Here is a 19,565-nt window from a genome sequence, read left to right on the forward strand (position 1 = left end):
CTCTATTCATGGCATGTGTGGAGCTTGTTAGGGCTAAGTGAGGATTGTCTTTGGGTTAGGACTGCGTGGAGTTCCCCTCCTGTGGAGCTGTGATTGAGGAATGATCAATGGCAGTGTTTTCTCCTCCTGGAAGCTGGATTTGTAACTGGGGAGCTCTGGTTTTCAAGGGACTGCTGTCAGCAGAGCTGTCAAGGGTAGAGATGGTGCCTTTCCAGGCGAATATGAGAGGAACTATTCATAATTCTGTTTAATACCGAACTATTATTGAGGAAAGTAAAAGCTGCTCAAAGGCCTTTTAATAGTGTTTCTGTCTAAATATTTGCCTAAACTGCGTGTCTGGGAAGGAGGCGTGAGAGCACAAAACCCACTCAGTGCGCTGTGTATGCGGGTGAGCGAGGTGTGCTTGCCAAGGGAACAGGAGCATGTTTTGCATGGAGATGCAGTGCCCACCCTGTGCCCACATTCCTGTGATGGTGCATTGGAAGAAACACATACACAGCTCTCATGTCATTGCATCCAGTATGAAAAACATGCCCATGCTTGGTAAAGAATCAGAAGGGAACACAAGACTGCATCCCCTTTGCAGAGGCTGATGATTGATCCGCCTCTGCAAAGAGGAAGCAGGAACAAAGGCACCAGTGCCTGGGGACCATGTGGTAGATAGTTTCACAGACACCCCCATCTGCTCACAGACTTTCCTACAAGGGATCAGGGCTGGGATTCCTCAAATTTACTGTGAAATGGTGAGGATAGGGAGTGCCTAGTTGCCCTCATGAATGAGGAGATTGCCATTGCTGATGTTTGCCTGGGCGGCATAACCAGCCATCAAGATGGTCTGGTACAGCCACTTCGGGCCTCTGCAGTTTATTAATGGTGAGGATGTGGACTGGTTTGGCTCGCTCTTGGGATTTGCTGAGGCCAGTTACCAGCACAGAAGATGGCAGAGTGCCTGTGTTCAGGAGGGAAGACTGGTGACCCTTCTCAGCATCTCTTACCACTCCTTCCTGGTACACACACACTCTGAGCCCAAGAGGATGGGTATGGAGTTGTGCTGGTTCCCAGCTCAGGCCCATGCCCTGCCTCGGAGCACAAAGTGGTATGAAGTGGTCCAACTGGCAGAGGTGATCAGTGGGAAGGAATGGGGCAGCAGGCAGGAACTGACTGCCAGCGTCAGGAGCCAGGAAGGGGCTAAATTCATGGAAAAAGAGATCTTGTTGCTGGGAGAGAGGTGGTTTTGGCTGGAGGCTGGATATGTGCTTGTGTCCTTCAGTGGAGATTCCTGCAGAGCTGTCAGGCCTGACTTTGTGCTGACACTCCTCCAGCCACCGTTCTCCCACTGAAGGCAGCCACCCCTTCCAGAGAAACACTTTCTTCCTGCCACAGCCCATGAAATTTAGCTTGGCAAGGCAGATTTCAACACAGAGGACTGGGAGCACCACACCACCTTGCCTGCCCAGCCCTGTCCCTGCTAGGGATCCCAGGAGATTGGTGCTGCAGGCACTGCATGCAAGCAAACCTTACCTTATATTTTCATACACCTTCAGTCTGAGCTGCCAGGGGAGCTTGCAAGGGTGTCACCAGCTTTAAAGGTCACTGGATTGTCATTGTCCACATCAGTAAAGGCAGCACTGCTGCAGCTTCTTTCTTTCTTAAAGGTGACCTAAAAAAAACTCTTTTCAATTGAGCATTTATTTCCACACCTTGAGCTGAATTTTCCTTATCACCATGTGAGAGGGGCAATCTGCATACAAACAACTGCATACCAGTCTCTGAGTCCCCTGTTGGGTCTCAGTCAGCAGTCTGCAGGCTGACAAAAGAGTCCAGCCTCCCTGCTGTTCATTTTGTGAGTCAGCTTGGCAGGGCTGGCCTGAGCCCTCCTCGCTGGGCATCAAAGTGCTCTCTCAGGCTGGTCCGCGCTATTGAAGCCAGCAGGGCTCCTGTTTATTATCTGCAGCATCCTTATGAAAAGCTGATCATTGTTTGCTGGTATCAGCCAAGCTGTAGACAAAGATGCCAAATCCGATAAGAGCTCCACATGAGGAAACTTGTTGTTGAATACAATGACATAGTTATGTCTCTCTCCTGTCTCCAGAGACAGTTCCTTACTCCTAACTCTGAGTTTTGTCTTTGATTTTCTCCCTAGCTTGGAGCTTGCATTATTTTGTTTATCTATTTGTCTTTTCAGCTGTTCGGAATAAAGTACACCCTTATCCCTGTTCACAGCATTATGCTGTGATTTGTGTTTGGCCTTATTTTTTCCCTCTGCATTTTACCCCACAGGTTCACACCAGAAAAGCTGGCTGCTTCATTAGGTAGTCAATTAAGAGACTCTCCTGAGTAGCTCTCCAGCTAGGCGCTGCATAATGCGGTGCCGGGATCCTGCCATTACTGCAGGCTGCTGGCCTGACTCCTGGAGGTTAATGCTGAATTGAATAACAAGTCCCCCGTTAGTCCCAGGAAAGCTCATGCTGCCTGGAAGAGACAGAGCAGAAGGGTTTGTAGAGGAGAAGGCGGGTGTCCACGCAAAACCAAAGCTGAAACCTTTGTTAAGACCAGGTTGCAGCAGTGACTGCAAAGGCCCATAACATCTCCTTTCCCCTCCAATAGCTCCAGGCTGCAGATTTCTGTTGGCCATTGTCCTGCCTCTACAGAGCAGTGTTTTCAAAGTCACCGTGGTATGAATACGTCACAAATTCCCCTTTTGCCAGCCACCCCGAGGCACCTTGGCTCCCTAAGAGGGGGCACCGAGCTGCGGCGGGGGCCAGCGCAGAGGTCAGCAATAAATAAGAGGCAACATTGTCTGCCTGACTTGCAATGCAAAGGTCTTCTTCAAGGATAGAAATAACTTGCATTTCTGGTGCGGACGGCTGAATGTGTGAGAAAGGGTCTCTGTTCCCCCTCTTGGCAGAGCCCCCTGCCACAGCCCATCTCCCCCAGCCTTGCCTTGGGCATCAAGCACAGCCGTGTGCTGGTGCTTTCCCATCCCTCGCAGAGCTGCAGGGGCACGGTATGCTAACCGCTTGCCTCCCCAGGGTTGCCAAGGTTCCCAGCTGACAGTGGCACTCACTGACCCCTCTGGGTCTTTTCACTGTCTAAATATTTGCACTTCTTGATTTTCTCAAGGAAACTGAGGCATAGATGTTGAGAGAGGTTGCAGGAGACCAGCTCCTGGGAAGAGCTTTTTTGAGACAGATGACACCCCCATTACTCTTCTTTTGTTTCCTTCCAGGACAGCTCCCTCTCTGAGCAGAGGCTTCTTCATCATGCCTGGAACTGTGGTGGCTTGTTGCCAGCACGGCTGGGTCATTGATGATGGCAGGCAGTAGGTCGCTGTTTCAGGGGCCAGCTTGGCATGGCTTCCCTTCTCCTCCAGAACTACCACCTTGGTGTGGGGGACACAGCAGCGACTGATTTGTCAGATCACATCCCTGGATTTGAGTAGCTTTGGATGGGATCACCTTCCTAGACTTGTTTTTGTAGTAACTGGCAAGGGGATCAGAAGATGCATGGGTTATATATCTAAAGCCATCTGAAGGATTTAGATACACTGTCCACTCCAGTGAGTGCACAAACCTTGTCTCTCCAGCCATGGAAAGCTTTGAAAATCACTCTCCATCCTTGCAGGCAAAGTCACACAGCTTTTAGGCCACAGAGAATTTCACAAACACGCAGCCCCTCTAAGCTCAAAATGGGGTTTCCGCAGTCTGTCAAGCTGTTGGCATTAGTTGTGTCATTAAGACTGGGTTTTTCCTACTGTTGCAGGCTCTGAGGACTGTTCCAGAAACTTCACTGCTTCCAATGGTACTATTGAGTCTCCAGGTTTCCCTGACAAATATCCACACAACCTGGACTGTGTCTTCACCATCATAGCCAAGCCAAAGACAGAAATCCTCCTCCACTTCGTGCTCTTTGACCTTGAGCATGACCCTCTGCAGGCAGGGGAGGGAGACTGCAAGTATGACTGGTTGGACATCTGGGATGGCATTCCTCAAGGTAAGCAATGGGGTGCCACTCCTGCATCCTCAGTGCCTCTCTGTGTCTCACAGAGCTCCAAAACTCTGTGCTCTGTTTGTTGAGATCGAAGGTGCCTAAACTTAGGGATGACTGCAGCATCTAGCCTGGTATTAGGGCACTCTGTTGCTGGCGATGGGAACAATGTGCTTGCAGAAGACTGCATGCATGAATCCTGAAAGTAACGCTCTGTTTGTTGTAACCACTGATCTAATAAGACCCATGGGACTCTCCCACAGAGCACTGATCCTCACTAAGAGAAGGGCAGAGGGTTCCTGCATGCTGAGAGGATCTCCCTACCCTCAACCAACACTGTAAAACAGAGCAATTTGGAGCGTTTCCCAGCAATTGCAGAGCAATATTTGCTGCAGTGGATATCTCTGCACAGCATACTGCGTGGCACTGGGCCAGTGGATTTTAAAAAGTAGCCCATCCCCAAAGCCTGCCTTTCTCCCGTCCCAATCTCTCCTGCTAAGGCATCCATGCTGAGTGACGCCGACCTGCTGGTGACCCATGAGGCTGGGGGAGAGGCAGGAGTTACCTCTGCTGCTCTCTCTTTTGCAGTTGGCCCTTTGATAGGCAGGTACTGTGGCACTAAGATGCCATCGGACATCCGCTCGACCACCGGCGTCCTGTCACTCACCTTCCACACTGACCTGGCTGTGGCTAAAGATGGTTTCTCTGCTCAGTACTACTTGATCCAACAGGAAGTGCCTGAAAGTAAGTTGGAAATATCTTGGTTGTCTCGGTCAGTTGTGTTGTCCGTTTCACCTAAGCGCTTCCCTTGCAAGAGTGAGGCATGAGGACTGTGCCTGAGGGCTCATTCCCCATCAGCCGTAGAGATGGGAATTACAGTAGGTATGCTGTTTGTCACAGGAATGAGATTTAAGGAAGAGTCACATTTTCTGAATTTTTCTTAACTTTTCACTTGCTTGTGAAGTCTTCTTTTGGGATATAATCCTTTGTGTATATGCTCAGCCGAAACAATTTAGGGTAAGACTTCAGCCCAGTGGGTGCAGCAGAATCATTAAAGCGTCAGGGAAAATCTCTCCAATCTTCCAAAAATTCACAGCCCCAAACTACAAATTGGAATTTCATGTCTGTCTAATTAAGAGATGCCTAAAGCACTAAGAAGTTCAAACCAGAATTTGTTTTAGACTCTTTATTAAGGGAGATAAATAGAGTTGGTGTTAGGAAGGAAAGTTGTATGTTTTGAGAGTGATTTGGATTCTTTGTGAAAACACTTGCAGGCTAGAAGAAATTCAATTACTTTTCCCGTTATATTTCTGCATCAGAGCTTCAGTTCTCAACCTCTGTTAGCAGCGAACATATGGTACAATAGAAAAAGCCTTCGGGATACCCATCAGTCCCAGAGAAAGAGAAGAGGTCTCTGACCCCAGGCTGAGAGCCCCCTACGATGTTGTGCAGGGCTGGGGGAGCTGGGTTACAGTCTCTTGCTCCACAGCTGAGTTAAGGGCCCCTCTGCCGAGGCTGCGAGACTTAGGTATGCACAAGCTCTTCATTGCTACATATTTCCACACTCCATTGGTCTGTTCTTTAATCTCCTTTCTACCCCATTCTTTAAAAGGTCTGGGAAATAAAGCATTGATGACACACAAAGCTTGAGAAATCAAGCACGAGAACAATTAAAGGACTAGGCTTGTTTTGATTCACTCTGATGTAAACTGAAACTCTAATGATACCACTGAGATCTTAACTTGGCCCATCATTTCCACCCGGGGTTGACTTGGCCACATTAAAAACACAAACAGTTCGGTGAAGCTGCACGGGTTTAAGCAGTGGCGACTTGTTTTCATTGTTATTGTTTTTACAGGACAACTGCCATAAAATATATGAGATGTGCAGTAAGATTGGGCTAATTATGACCTTTAAAAGTCTTAGAAGTGAGGAAACCCAAATAAAAGCAAGCCAGAGTCATTCATGTTTATGGCTAGTTAATCCCTAGAGGCCTGATATCGCAAGTAACACAAGGACACATCCACAAACACACCCATACTCTCACATGCATGCAGAACCTTTAGTCCTTCCTGTGCCAGGCCTTGACATTGCTGCTGGCAGCACAGCATTGAGTATTCTCGTTTTCCCTGCCCATACTCCTTGCCTTGTCAGTGCTTAGTTTTCACCTCCAACCTTTAAGAAGATGGGGAACTTCACAGTAAGGAAGTGTGGGACATCTTGTCCCAAGGAGAAAAGGAGACAGGAAAGAGACAGAACACTGCATTAAAACTGCAATAATGGAGAAAAAGGAGAGGCAGAAAGATCTGGACAGTGCTAATTGTCAGAAGGCCATGCAAACATAAAGTTACCCCACCTTTAATTTCATGGTGCCATCTGTGAATGCACACAATACACAAGATTGTACAGATCTACTCATCTTTCCAGGCAGACAGCTGGGTTAGCTGGGAAGGATAGCTTAGGCCTTCCACTAGGGAGTGAAATACGGACACTGAAAGCTGATCTGCATCTATGTGTGTGTCCCTGCTGCAGACTTCCAGTGCAATGTGCCACTGGGGATGGAGTCTGGCAGGATCTCCAACATGCAGATCAGTGCCTCCTCCACCTACTCAGATGGGCGATGGACACCCCAGCAGAGCCGGCTCAACAGCGATGACAATGGCTGGACACCCAATGTAGACAGCAACAAAGAGTACCTCCAGGTTTGTATGCTTTCCACTCCCCTCGCCCTGTCCCTCACCAAATGGAGCATCACGCTGTTAAACTGACCCTTGACCATAAGGCTTGTTGAATTTTTTATTGCCTCTGTGGCTCATGGGGAGCAAGCAGCAGGGGAGCTGCAGTGCCTCTGTGAAATGAGATAGGCTGGCTCTCCCATTAGCATGCTTGCACGAGGCACGAGACTTGACCCGTTGTCCCTCTTTCACCACACTCTTTCCTGACCAAAATGTTGATGGACTTCCCAGCATACTGACAGAAATTGAGAGACCTCTGCCACTTACAAGGGCCACTGACTGCCACTGGCCTGAGGACCAATGTCTTCAGGAGGTGTGTGGAAAAGCAGCTAGAATAATATTTATCTCATCAGTGATGCGAGGAGCACAAGCGGGCTGAATGTCAGGTAGGGGGCTGTCAAAGCCAAGGTGTTCCCTAGGACCTAGTTAGATCTTCAGTTTCTGTCCACACAGGGTTTCTGGCTGTGTCACATTGCCATGAGACACTGCTTGCTAAAGGGCACTAGGAATGAAAGATGGTGAATGTCATTGCCTCCAGCAGACATCTCATTCTTCATTCATGGCAGTGCTACCAAGCCAGCTCTGCTGACCTTTCTCAACCCACACTGTGAAAAAAGGAATGAAAAGAAAAACCAGAAACTGCAGCACTTGCTAATTGGACACCCTGCTTTTATTTTACATGGAAGAAGTCAGCCCTTGTCCAGTTTTAATGGACCTGAGTCTCCAGTTTCTGTGCAGATCCTACTGCTTGGTCTGAGACAGGAAGGTGGATTTGTGATGGTCACCTGTGGACGTACATCAAGACCAGTTCCACTTGTCCCACGGTTCTGGTTGTAAGCAAACTGCTGAACTCAGCCTCGGGGAGTTGTGCCCATGGAAGTTAGTTCTTATGTTCCCAGGTGCCCCCCCACATGGAGGGGGAGACAGACTGAATTTGTGCATTTTCATGTTTCAAGAAAGTTAGCCAGGATCTAACTAGCAAGCCCTGACTCTTAGGTGCTCACTGCTCTATCTCCTGTCCCTTTTTCCTCTGTAAAGGTGGACCTCCATTTCCTGACTGTGCTCACAGCCATTGCTACGCAGGGTGCCATCTCCAGAGAAACACAGAATGGGTACTATGTCCGTACCTACAAGCTGGAGGTCAGCACCAATGGGGAGGACTGGATGATGTACCGACATGGTAAAAACCATAAGGTAAGGGCCTTTTTGTCTCTTTTGCGTGTGGGTCTTGGTGGGTCTTGCCAGGACAGAAGAGAACAGAGTGATTTTACAGGTCTGTAGTGTTTAATCTGCAAAGAGCCCTTTTTCTGATAAGGGCTAAAAGACTGATGATGCTTTGAGCAGAGTAGAAATAGTCCATTCTCCTCTGCACAACACTGAGGAAACATGATTCCTTGGAAAACCTGGCTGCTGTTGCATCTTTCGTGGCGGTGAGGCTATGTTCTTTGACTGCAAATGAAGGAGAAAATGCTTTAACAGCCTGTGTTTTGCTGTACAAGATTCATTGAGCTTTTATGGCCGTAGCCCCGTCTGCATGCTGGGTTAACAATCACAAAACCACATGAAACTGTAGTTCAGGAGTTATTGAGGCCTGGAAATGAAAGGGCGCAAATCCGTAGAGGAGATCTCACCATCCCAGAGAACAAAATGAACAATAAATAATGAGGAGCAATTCAGGCTGGCAGAGCCATGGGATCTGTGCTAGCAGGCATAGTTGGCAGTGGTGCATCAAGCCCTGGGAGCTGGTGCATGCTGTCACCATGTCCCCGGGAGGCACACATGTATGGGAGCGAGGTGGGGAATAAATATGGGTGTCTGGCCCTTCTAGGCCCTGTGGATGATGCTGCATGGCAAGGTGAGCTTGAGGTGGGCTCCGCAGGTGCTGACTGTGTGGCTGCGTATGGGGAGAGCCAGCTGGGGTTAGGACAGCTGTGGTTCTGGCTGCTCCTGTTCTGTCACTTGCCTTGGTCATATGGTTGTCCCCTGGTTAAGGGCACCTTGGAAAGGTGCACTTTAAGGGCACTCCTGCTCTTCTTTGGAGCCCACTGATGCTGCTGCTGCGGCTCAGGTCCTCCCTGCTGCCATGCCATGATCTGAGTGAAATGGGGCCCGCCTGCCTCCCCCCACATGCATGTCCTAGCAGTTTCTGCTTCCTCAGCATTTCTTTTAAATTAGCTGTCCCCTCCCTTTACTGGCACAGGCACTGTTGGCATGAGCTACAGTAGCGTGTCATGTCCAGGATTCCTCCAGACATTTCCTTCCCTTCCGGGCCATGTGATTTCCCCTTCCCCACAAGCAGTTCAAATTTGCTCTTCATCGCATAGTGAGACCCCTAGTGAGGCCTCATATCTGCAATATTTGGAGCCTTTCAGATCCTCGTGTGCCAGAGAGGTAGTGTTCATGCTATTTTAGAGGTAGGGAAATGGTGACACAGGGTAGCATGGCCCCTTCTGAGCTCCCAGACTGCCTCTGTCAGGTCATGGAACACGAGCTGCCCTGCAGGCCCTGGGCTGCAGCTGGTAGCAGAGCTCTTGCCATATGCGGAGCCTGCTCTCCCCAGAGCCATCTGATGCAGATCTTTGAGCCAGGGGCATAACTCCCTGCTCTGGGCAAGCCACAGACCACTGGAGGTCTTTCTAGGGCCATCTCTGCAGGCTGATTTCTCATCCTTGCTATCTCGGACCCGTGGTCCTCAGCCAGGATGGAGCAGGGCTGGTTTCAGCCCCATTGGGTTGGCCTATGTCAGCCTGGCTGGTGCCAGCCCAGAGCAGCCCCATAGCCATATGCATTGCCACCATGTCAGCACTTGTCCCTCAAGCTCTATCACTCTTTCCTGCCATACTTTCTCTCTTCATTAAGTGAAAAAAAAAAAAAGAAAAGGAAAAGCGAGAAGCCAAGCCTTTTCTACAACTTTATTCCAGTCTCACCACTTTCCCATGTTCTGGCCTCAGTTTAGCAGGCATCTCCCCAGGTTGGAAGACAAGTAATTGCTTTTGGTGGCTTGTCATCAGAGCGTCATGCTCTTCTTCCCTCTATCTACAAGACCGACCCTGGCAGCCAAGCCATGGCAGGGCCAGGGGCAGCTCCTCACTTACAGCTTGGCCAGGGGGCTCTGGCCCCATGCTAATCTCAGCTGTTCCTTTGCTAGGGAAGCTCCCAGCATCTGCACTCAGCTTGCAGGTATTGCCCTGCGTCAATGCAGTGCTCCGCTCACTGCGGGCTGCAACAGTGGAGCAAGCCATGCCAAAGAGATTTGTCAAGTCTGCCGCAGCTTGATTTGGTGCCATGAGGAGCAAGGATGGGAGGGGCAGACAGACGGGGACTCTGTTCCTCTCTGTGCATGCATACACACACAGAGATAGATAGATAGATAGATATACACACATATATAGATAAGCATATATATATATATCTATATGCACAGATGAATGCATGCGCGTATGGGGTGTATCAGACATTGCTCTGAATTTCTGCTGCCTGTGTGGGCCAAAAGCAATGCTTTGCCGTGCTTCAGGCAGGTCAGATGACATTTACATCTTTATCAGGAAGCTAAAGCAGGAAAAAGCCAGCAAGCACAAGAGAGGGGTGGAAGGAGAAGGAGGATTCTTTCTGTAGAGGACTGGGAGCTCTGACCTCCTCCTCTTCATTCCCACTTCCCCTCCTGGCAGTGTTTGGGAGGAGAGCAAGGCCAGGCTGTGTCCCGTCCCTGTGGATTGTGATGGCTCACCTTTGAGTCCATAGCCGCTGGCAGTCGTGGCATGGGAAACGGGAGAGGCAGGATGAAGAGGTGGAAAACGAGATTAATACGTGATTCCAGCAGAGGGGCTGGCTGGGCTGTTTCCTTGCAGAGCATTGAGCACTGGGAGATGGAGCTGCAGCCAGCAGGAGGGGAGCACCAAGCCTTCTTGGCTCCCTGTGTCCCTGCCATGCTTCCCCACTGACCCACAAAGCTGAGTCCAGCACACTGCAGTCATCTTCCTGTCCAGGGGATGATACTCTGTCCTTCTCAGATATGGGACCAAAGATGTGGGGCTGCCTTCTCATGTGTTCCCCAGCAGAGGAGATGAGCAGAAAAGCAGCCGTCACATGCCACTGTCACGCTTTCCCCTTACTCCACTCCTGAGCATCCCCATGGGACAAGCCTAAACAAACATGACCACAGAAAAGCTGCACTGGCAGCACCTCCTTCCTGCATCCTGCAATGAGCTGCATACTTTGAAAGCCCAATTCTCTTTGTGCCTCCACCAGAAGTGCTCTTCCTACCACCTCCCTCTGGGTGCCTGAGCACAGATGTGAAGGGGAAACCAGGAACCCTGTAAATGTGCCCAAACCTGCAGGGCCAGGGCCACAGTTGCTGTGTGCAGGCAGTGGTATCAGCACAGGTCCCTCTCAGTGTCACTCAGTGGTCAGTAGCCCCCGAGGTTATCTTTCAGGCACTGACCCTGTGCCTTGTGTCAAGATCTTATCTGGTCATTTGCAAACGTCTTTAAAAAACAACTCCTTCTTGAACCCAAGAAAGGAAAAGAGTACATGGCAGGATTTGCCCTTTTGTTTTCAACCATTTTCTTCAGGCAGACCCAATGGTGAGGATTTTATTCAAAAACAACATGCTCATCCATTCTGATCCACTTCCTTGGTTGCAGGGTTTCAGGTTCCAGTCTCCATGTGGTCTGAGCTTCCCCACATTTGTAATTGCAGAGTTCAGCTCGCAGGGACTGTGTAGCGGGAGGCCAAGATGGGCGCTCATGCTGCCTGCATTTCCCCTGTGTGAATGGGAAGAAGGCAACTGAAGCATTTGCTTTGAGACTTCAAGTCAATGGATGAGAAATGGCAGAAAGATCCAGCTGATGAGCGTTTTCAATTTCCTACTTGTTTTGACAGCTTTATGCATGTTATCAGTGAACCTTCCTGGGTGGTATTTCAGATGGAGGCAGGAAGGGCAGGTTAAATCTCTCTATAGAGCTGCAGCAGTATCTCAGCCATTCTTGGAGCTGGGGGCGTTAGAGGTGTTTGGTGCTGGCAGAGGATACTGAGGATAAATCTTTGGAGACCCTCATGCCTTCCCTTAGGAGCAGTATTCTACCCTTTTTGTTCATAATGAGGTCTCCCGTGTTTCACCTGAGGAGGAATAGAAAAGCTTTCAGGCCTGTGGCTTCTTTTTGTGGAAATCTCAAGAAAAGCTCCCATGATCAGCCAGAAAGCCACAAGTCCTTTTGCACAGAGACATCACAGTGCAGAGAGTTCGCCCAGAAGCATCCCCAGGTCCCTGCCTGCTTCTGCTGCTTTCACATTAGGACAAAGCTGCCAGGCTTTGGGAAAGGCAGCCCTGAGCATTTCACCCTTGGTGCAGTACCAGGGGAGAATTACAGCCCTGGCCTTCCCAGCCAGGCTGCAGCTTTGTGTTCCTAGGCCTGCTATCTCCTTTGCAGGCTAGCAGAATGCCACTCCTCCCATCCCTGGTGGCTCCCAGATCTGAGTGCAGCCTCTCAGAGGCACCGTGCTGGCAAGCTCTGCATGCTGCGCCTGGCCCAGGCGGCTGCGCTTCGCTCGCTATTGCCAAGTATCATTTTTCTTCTAACTCCTTGTTCCTGGATTTAATAAATCCCAGACTATCCACCCTCCACTTGAGCCAGAATCCTCCCACCATCAAACATACCCCATTTTGTGCCTTCCCTATCTGACAAGAAAAATAATTTCCCCTACTTTTCTCCTTCATGCTTCTCTGTCTAAATCCTGAAGTCCTAATCCCGTTAGCATGCTCTTTTCCAGGGCTCTGTCTCCACGGGTGTAACATAATCCTGCCATAAATCTAGTGGGTCCAAGAAGACACATACAAATGGACAAAGGCAGGGCTGCTGCCATCCTTGGCCTTCTTGACTGCCTCCCCACCCCTTTTTCTTTCACACCCTAAGAAATCTCAGAGTGGCCAAGCAACACTGAATACAGTAAAGAGGGGGCATCTCCTTTCTGCTGTCTGCTCTGCTGCCTTTGCCTGCGTGGATCTATTTGTCTCCTATTTGTCTCCCATTTGTCCTTCACTCCAAGCCCCACCTCTGGCAGTGCCCATGCCCACTGGTACTAGCACAGGTCAGAAATGCCTCCATCACTCTGGGACGGTTGCAAAGCGTCAGGAACACAACTCCCAAGTGCTGCTGGGAGATGTGTGCTCATGGTGAGGGACTGCCTGGTCCTCCTCCAGCTTAGTGGCTTTTCCTGCCTCTTGTTTTCTGCAGCAAATTAATTAAGCAGGTTGCTACTCATTGATTATCAATTTAATTTTACATGTAGACCTGCTGGCTGGACTAAAACATAAAGTATGTGGGAAGAGAGTGGCAGTTTTCTGATGCAGCGGTGAAAATGAGTTCCCTTGTCTGCTTCTTGGAAGGTGCTTTTAATTTGTTAATGGTTTTCCCATTCGTCTTCTGGCTCTGTCACTGTCAGCGAGTGCATGCGCCTGCGTGTGCGCGCTCTGCTGAGTGTGTGTGCCCATATCCCTAGATTGCAGCCAGGTTTTTTTTCCGCTGGTGTAAATTACTGTGACTTCTTATCCTTCGATGGCAGTATGTTGATTTACACCATCCAAAGACTTGGCTCCTACTATGTGCTGAGTGGGAAGGAAAGCAGCTAGGAGGGGAAGAATAGCAACATTCTATTTTGGTAAGGGGAAGAAATCTTTTCTTTCTTGGCACTCCAAATTTCACACATTTTCCTGCTAGTTCTTCCCATGCCATGAGTGCTAATTTGAGTCGGGATGAGGAGTCTATTCAAGTCAGCAGGGCTCTCCACATTTCTCTCGGCTCTGGGAGCAGCAAATCCACAGGCTGATGACCAGGCCCTGCTCATTGGTACAGGGAGCTGTGTGTGCACAGTGTAAAAGAGTGTCCCCAGTGGAAAAGAGGTGTGAGGCCAGGCATGCAGGAGGTGCTCTTGCAACATGGAGCACCTGTGTGAAAACTGGGCTCCTCTCTGCTGTGCTGAACTGGGCACAAAGTGGTGACTTGCTACCATCAGCTTTTCAGAAACAAGGCGTGACTAGTGCTAGAGATGGGAGTTGGGTGGCACCTGTGTGCTGGTGAACTAGGAGTCCGTGGCATCACATCCCCAGTTCAGATTTATGTTACTTAGAGAATGCAGTCCAGTCAGAGGAAATCCTCGAGCTCCAAATCTAAAGCAGAGCTGAGGTTGGTTTCCTGGAAGCAGGTGGTTGGGACTCAGGTCACATAAGAGATGCTTTCAGCAACGTGTGTGGTAGTGATAAAGTTTTTTGGGCTCAGTCCCGCTTCTGCTTCCTGTCAAGCTTGACTTTGCAGAAATCAGCAACAAATTACATTGGTGTAAATTTGGATTCTGGCCCCTGATGCTCGTATGTGTGAATTGAGCTAAAAAAGAACAAAGCTGCAAATATGTTAAACCAAAAAGAGCAGCAAACTTCATCAGCGACTGCTGAGCATGCTGGTCCATATGCAACCTTTGGCTGCGGAGCCCTCCGACTGCTGGCTGCAGGAAGCAGGGGAGGCTGCCAGGAGCTGCTCCCCCCACTGCCACAGCCACCAGGAACTGCTCCCAGGACGTGGGGACCTTTGGGCTGGCCTGAGGTGCTCCTCCCAGGCTAAAATTGTGGACCAGGCTCAGAAAAACATTTCCTGTCCTGTGGTGTTAGGTTCAGTGGCAAGGTGTTGTGTGTCAGCTGCTGTGCTGACATGGAGCTGGAGGCTATGCTGTGGAAATGTGTCCTTTCGGCCCGTGTGTGCGTGTGTCCCCACATGTATACAAGACGCACACGCATGCCTGAGGAGCAGTACATAGTAACCACTGTTCTGACAGCCCTCCTGCTGGAAAAAAAAGGGTGTTTGGTGACTGCTGACCAAGGGAAAGGATGGGAAGTGGGGGGTCAAACAGGATAAAATAGGATATTAAAAGCACATAAACCATGCTGTGTCGCTGAACGGTAGCAGTATGATGTATATCCCCAGATTAGCATTTCTGCTGATGTTCACATTAAATTCAAATCCTAATCACCAACCAGATTCACAACTGAGGCCCTACATGGGCACCCCCTGCACTGGCAGGAACATTCCCATCCCAGGCAGGACCCTGCGCTGCCATGCAGCTGTGAGCATCACTGCCCACCCCACAAACACCTCCTGCAGGGCATGAGACCGTTGGAGGAGAGCAGCCTGCAGCCCTGAGCAATAGGACACTTAAAAATGCTTCTTAACTCCTATTGGAGGCAGGAGGCCAGTATACAGCCTCACCCTTGTTCTGTCCTGATTCACAGGGATCTGCACTTGAATTCTTTGGTGAAGCTAAGTGCCTGCTTTGGTCTGAGATAAATTTAGTGAAACTCCTTGCTTAGCATGACATACGCAGGGTAGGATACTGTGGATGAGCCCAGCCGACACTGTGTGCACATGCTACTCCTGGCTGAGGCAAGGGGACACTGCAGCCCTGTCCTGGAAGCCTGTGTGCTGTGTGGGAAAGGGGAATGAGTGCAGTGTCAGACTGGGAATATTAGTCCTGTATGCTGAGTTGGAAATGGCCCTCAGATTGGGTATCTTCTCTTTCCCCCCTTTTGTTCTCCTCATGGCACCACAGCCTGAAACAGAAGCACAGCAACCCATTTCTTGTCCGGCCTGTGAGAGTAATGGGAAGGAGGGGTGGATCTAGCATCCATCTGGTAGTTATTGATTATGGCCATCTGGTAAGACAGCAGCTTTTTCGTATCGTGTTGGATCATAAACTCTCTCCTAAAGCTGTCTCTGTGAAGGGCTGTGTGTGCACTGGGGAGCAGGAGAGGGGCTGCTTGAGATGACAGCTCAGCACCCAGGTCGCTTCTCCCTGCTCTTGCTGCTGCCTCTGTGCTGTGCCTCCCCATGGTGCTTCCTAATGGAACTCAGTGTGAGGTCCGGTCAGGATGGACAAGTCCCTCAGCCCACAAGCAGCCCTGCCAGCAGTTCAGCCCTTGCTGTCTGCCCTGGGGCTTGCCCTGGCCAGAGGCCGGCCCTCCCAGAAAAACCTCTCCTCATTTTTCCCTGATGAGGTTGTTTGTTTTGACTTCTGACCTGGTTTTTTCTTTCTGCCACAAGGATATATAATCATATTTTTGTCCCTTCTCCCTTGCAGACATTTCAGGCCAATGAGGATGCCACGGAGGTGGTTCTCAACAAGATCCACAGCCCAGTGCTCACACGCTTTGTGCGCATCCGTCCCCAGAGCTGGCACAACGGCATTGCCCTGCGGCTGGAGCTGTATGGCTGCCGCATCACCGGTAAGCATCTTCTTCTTCACTCTGGTCCTCCTCTCTGTCCCTCCAGCACTCTGTCCCAGGCTGTGTCAGCTGCATGGGGTGGCAGTGGTGGCACTGCAAGCAGCATGGAGACACCTAGCCCTTGAGTTGTGCATAGGGGAACCAGGGCCCAACTCTGGAAGCAAGGGGAAGCGCTCAGTACTGCTTTAGTGCCCAGAATTTAAATTTACAGGGAAGACCATGAGTGCCCTCTGCCTCCTTCCTGGCTGCTCACGTTCTCTCTTTCCCTGCAGATTCACCCTGCTCCAACTTGCTGGGGATGCTTTCTGGCCTCATCCCTGACTCTCAGATCTCAGCCTCTTCCATCAGAGGCTACGACTGGTCCCCCAGTACGGCCCGCTTGGTGAGCAGCCGCTCAGGCTGGTTTCCACGCATCCCCCAAGCCCAGCCTGGTGAGGAGTGGCTGCAAGTGGACCTGGGTGTCCCAAAGAACGTCAAAGGCGTCATTATCCAGGGTGCTCGCGGAGGGGACAGTGTGACCACCACTGAGTCCCGCTCCTTCGTGAAGAAGTTTAAGGTAGCCTACAGCATGAATGGAAAGGACTGGGAATTCATCCAGGACCCCAAAACAATGCAGGCCAAGGTAAGCACTGCTGGGAGCAGCTGCAAAACGTGATGTGTTTCTAGCTATCTTCAGCCTGCCTGATGATGCCTTTGGAAATTAGCTTTTGTTCCCCCTAGAGTGATTTTGGGAGTTTGAGTTGTCACTATGAAACCCCAGATTGCGTCCCCTTGTTCTGCTCATAAACTGTACTAGAGGGTGTAGATTCCACCTAGCCCCAGGGGTAGCAGCTTCATTTCTCACTTCAGTCTGGGCATGGGAATGTGGACATTACTTTCTGCTCTTTCCAGCTTCTGCAGGTCAGAGCCCACAAGATAATATGTCAAATTTGTATGACACAAACTATTTGGATATTTTAAGGGGAAGGGTATTACTGTTTCGGCTTGCAGCTCTGGAACAGGAGAATGAATCACAACTACTTTTTGGAAAATTTGCTATATAAAGTCCTTTATATCACAACAGCATAAGCCTGAAATCTCTTGTATTTATTCCCATGTTGTTGGAGCTAGCCATAATCTTTCTGCTTAGTACTGTGGGGGGGTGGCAGGGGGCTTAAGGAATAAATGAATTCTCTGCTACTGCCAGGAATTTTGTTTGTTTTTGTGCAAACTGATCTGCTCCTGAAAGTTCAGGTATGTTTTAATTTTTCCTGATCATAAAAATGAGTTTTAGAAGGCCTGATGCTATCTGTAGTCTGTGTTTATTCCCCACAGACTTCAGTTCTTGCACTCAAGCTGAAAAACAGCAGTACTTATGACTTAGTACAGAAAAAACTTAGTACAGAAAACTGAGTGTTTGCACTATCCTAGAACAAGCAGTAGCTTACTTACTTGCCAAAAGACAAATCTGATTTTATTTATACATTAAGTTAGTGGATGTTCCACACGCTTTCCTGGTGAGGCTTGGATCAGAATCTAGCCCCTGGATTTGCAGCAGAGGCCAAGGGAGATCTTACAGGTTTCTTGGAAACAGACTCTTTGGTCCTCTTGAAATTGAGGAAGAGCAGCCCAGTTGCTGCTCAGCTACATTCAGTGGCCCGTAATTGGACAAATCATGGCTGTGGCCTGCCAGACCCAAATATCAAGGCTGGTGGAGAGCAGGTGGGATGTATGCCTCACAAACTTTTCCTCTCTCTGTTTGCAGCTCTTTGAAGGCAACATCCATTATGATATCCCTGAAATCCGGAGGTTTGACCCCGTTCCTGCCCAGTATGTCCGAGTGCACCCGGAGAGGTGGTCCCCAGCAGGAATAGGAATGCGTCTGGAAGTGCTGGGTTGCGACTGGACAGGTAGGGCACCTGTGCCTCTGCCCACTGGCAGTGGAAGCCAGCAAGACACGAGCAAGCTTATTTCTCTCCCTGCTGTCTCCCACCTTGGGATCATGCTGGGGCAGGGATCCATGAGTGCAGGATCGACAGAGTGGCCTGAGCCCATCTTTTTTCATCCATCTAAAAAACAAGTCAGGTCTGGGGCTGGCCTTGACGTGGGATGTACTGCAATGTCTGGACGCCAATTCAAGCTTTCCCAAGGAGCCTCATATAGGATTTACCCCCACCTCCCTTCTACTCCTTTCAAATCTTTCATCTGAATGTTGTGCAGGCTTTCCCACTCCCGGTATTAGTTAGACAATAAGTGTGCTTTTCAACACAAATGAATAAGACAAATAAGTAGGAAGAGAAGCAGAGGCACAGAAGTGGGGTGGTGGGACTGCTACAGTTATCTTGAGCTGCCCCAATAAGGCTTTCTACGAAAACAGCTATCCCCCTCATGGATCCTCATGTGGAAATCCTACTGCAGAGAACACTGGTGATTTAACTTTATGACATTCCTAAGAACAGGGAAGTTTGTTCACTTTTGCCCACCTGTTTTTCACAAGTGAAACATCTTGCAGATACCATTATTTTTAATGCTGAAGTGAAAACTGTCTAACACGCTCACTGGGATCAATAGAGGCTGTGCCTGTGACCCTTCTAAGGCTCAGTCGTGATTGATTGCTTCATAGTTTCATCCCAAAAAGCCAAAAATGCACCAAACAGTTCATTGTGTCTGATGCTTTTCAGTGCCAGGGGCTAGTGGTCCTTTCTTTTTCTTTTCTAAATTATTTTAATAATCTGCTTAAATCTAAATCTGGTGGCCAGATGTCAGCGATAGAGGTATGATTTCCATTTTATAAACACATCTGTAGAAAGCATTTTCTTACAAGAATTCCCATTCTCAGAAGCTTAAAAGACACAGAGCTTTTTTTCCAACCTTTTGTGTAGTCATTACTAGCCTTTCCTCCTGTGAAGTTCTGTGTGATGCATTACAAATGTTAACATCAAATACAGAACACATATACACACAATTAATAGTGATAATTTGTCACCTTTGAAATCAACAGCAAATCTTCCCCTGGACTGGAAATACATAACTTTAAATCAATATTGAACCTTAATTTAAACCTTACGACATCTTCTTTGGGATGACAGGCACGGAAGCTTTCGTGCAAGCGGTGGGAGATGAGGCTCTACTCAGAAGCAGTCAGACAGCCCCCATGCTGCTGCTTCCCGCAGCTCCCGGGCTTTTCTGGCTGCCAGATCTCTGCAGCCCATTGCTGGCCAGTGTGCATCACACCGCTGTACCCTGATGCAATGATCTCCTCTGACCAGGTCCATGTCAGCCTCTCCAGATTAAAAAGCCAAAGAAGTGCAACTTCCTCCATTTCTAGCCCTATTTTTAGTCCAGATTTTCTTTTACGACTGTGTCCGTGTTCAATTTCAGTATCAGCAGCAACAGCCGATGTTTTTTCCAGGCAGGGTGCTTTATGGTCATTTCCCAGTGTGGCTGTCTAATCATTTGCATGTTGTAATGTTTAAAATTCAACTGCCAAGTCATAAATATTTTTAGCTTTATTGATCTACAGGCATTCCGCTTTGTAATCAGAACCGGGCTTGTAATCTTGTGGATTCACCATGTTTCAAAGAGCGTTTAGATCA

At 49.3% G+C, this 19,565-nt stretch overlaps 1 protein-coding gene across 6 annotated transcripts in view; it reads left to right on the plus strand.

Annotated features, from left to right (window-relative positions):
* The window catches only part of NRP2 (neuropilin 2), a 79,882-nt gene that overhangs the window by 26,602 nt on the left and 33,715 nt on the right, over positions 1-19,565 (plus strand). For all 6 annotated transcript variants that reach the window (XM_065751065.1, XM_065751067.1, XM_065751066.1 and 3 more), the window contains exons 4-10: positions 3,763-3,993; positions 4,576-4,731; positions 6,520-6,689; positions 7,761-7,916; positions 15,846-15,990; positions 16,263-16,612; positions 17,735-17,879. In XM_065751065.1, coding sequence (XP_065607137.1) covers positions 3,763-3,993; positions 4,576-4,731; positions 6,520-6,689; positions 7,761-7,916; positions 15,846-15,990; positions 16,263-16,612; positions 17,735-17,879 — 1,353 coding nt within the window. The remainder of the gene's footprint in view (positions 1-3,762; positions 3,994-4,575; positions 4,732-6,519; positions 6,690-7,760; positions 7,917-15,845; positions 15,991-16,262; positions 16,613-17,734; positions 17,880-19,565) is intronic.

The sequence above is a fragment of the Cyrtonyx montezumae genome, unplaced genomic scaffold, assembly GCF_038088225.1.
Source record: "Cyrtonyx montezumae isolate F1298 unplaced genomic scaffold, pur_monq_1.0 scaffold_7, whole genome shotgun sequence".
In the NCBI taxonomy this organism is placed as follows: Eukaryota; Metazoa; Chordata; class Aves; order Galliformes; family Odontophoridae; genus Cyrtonyx; species Cyrtonyx montezumae.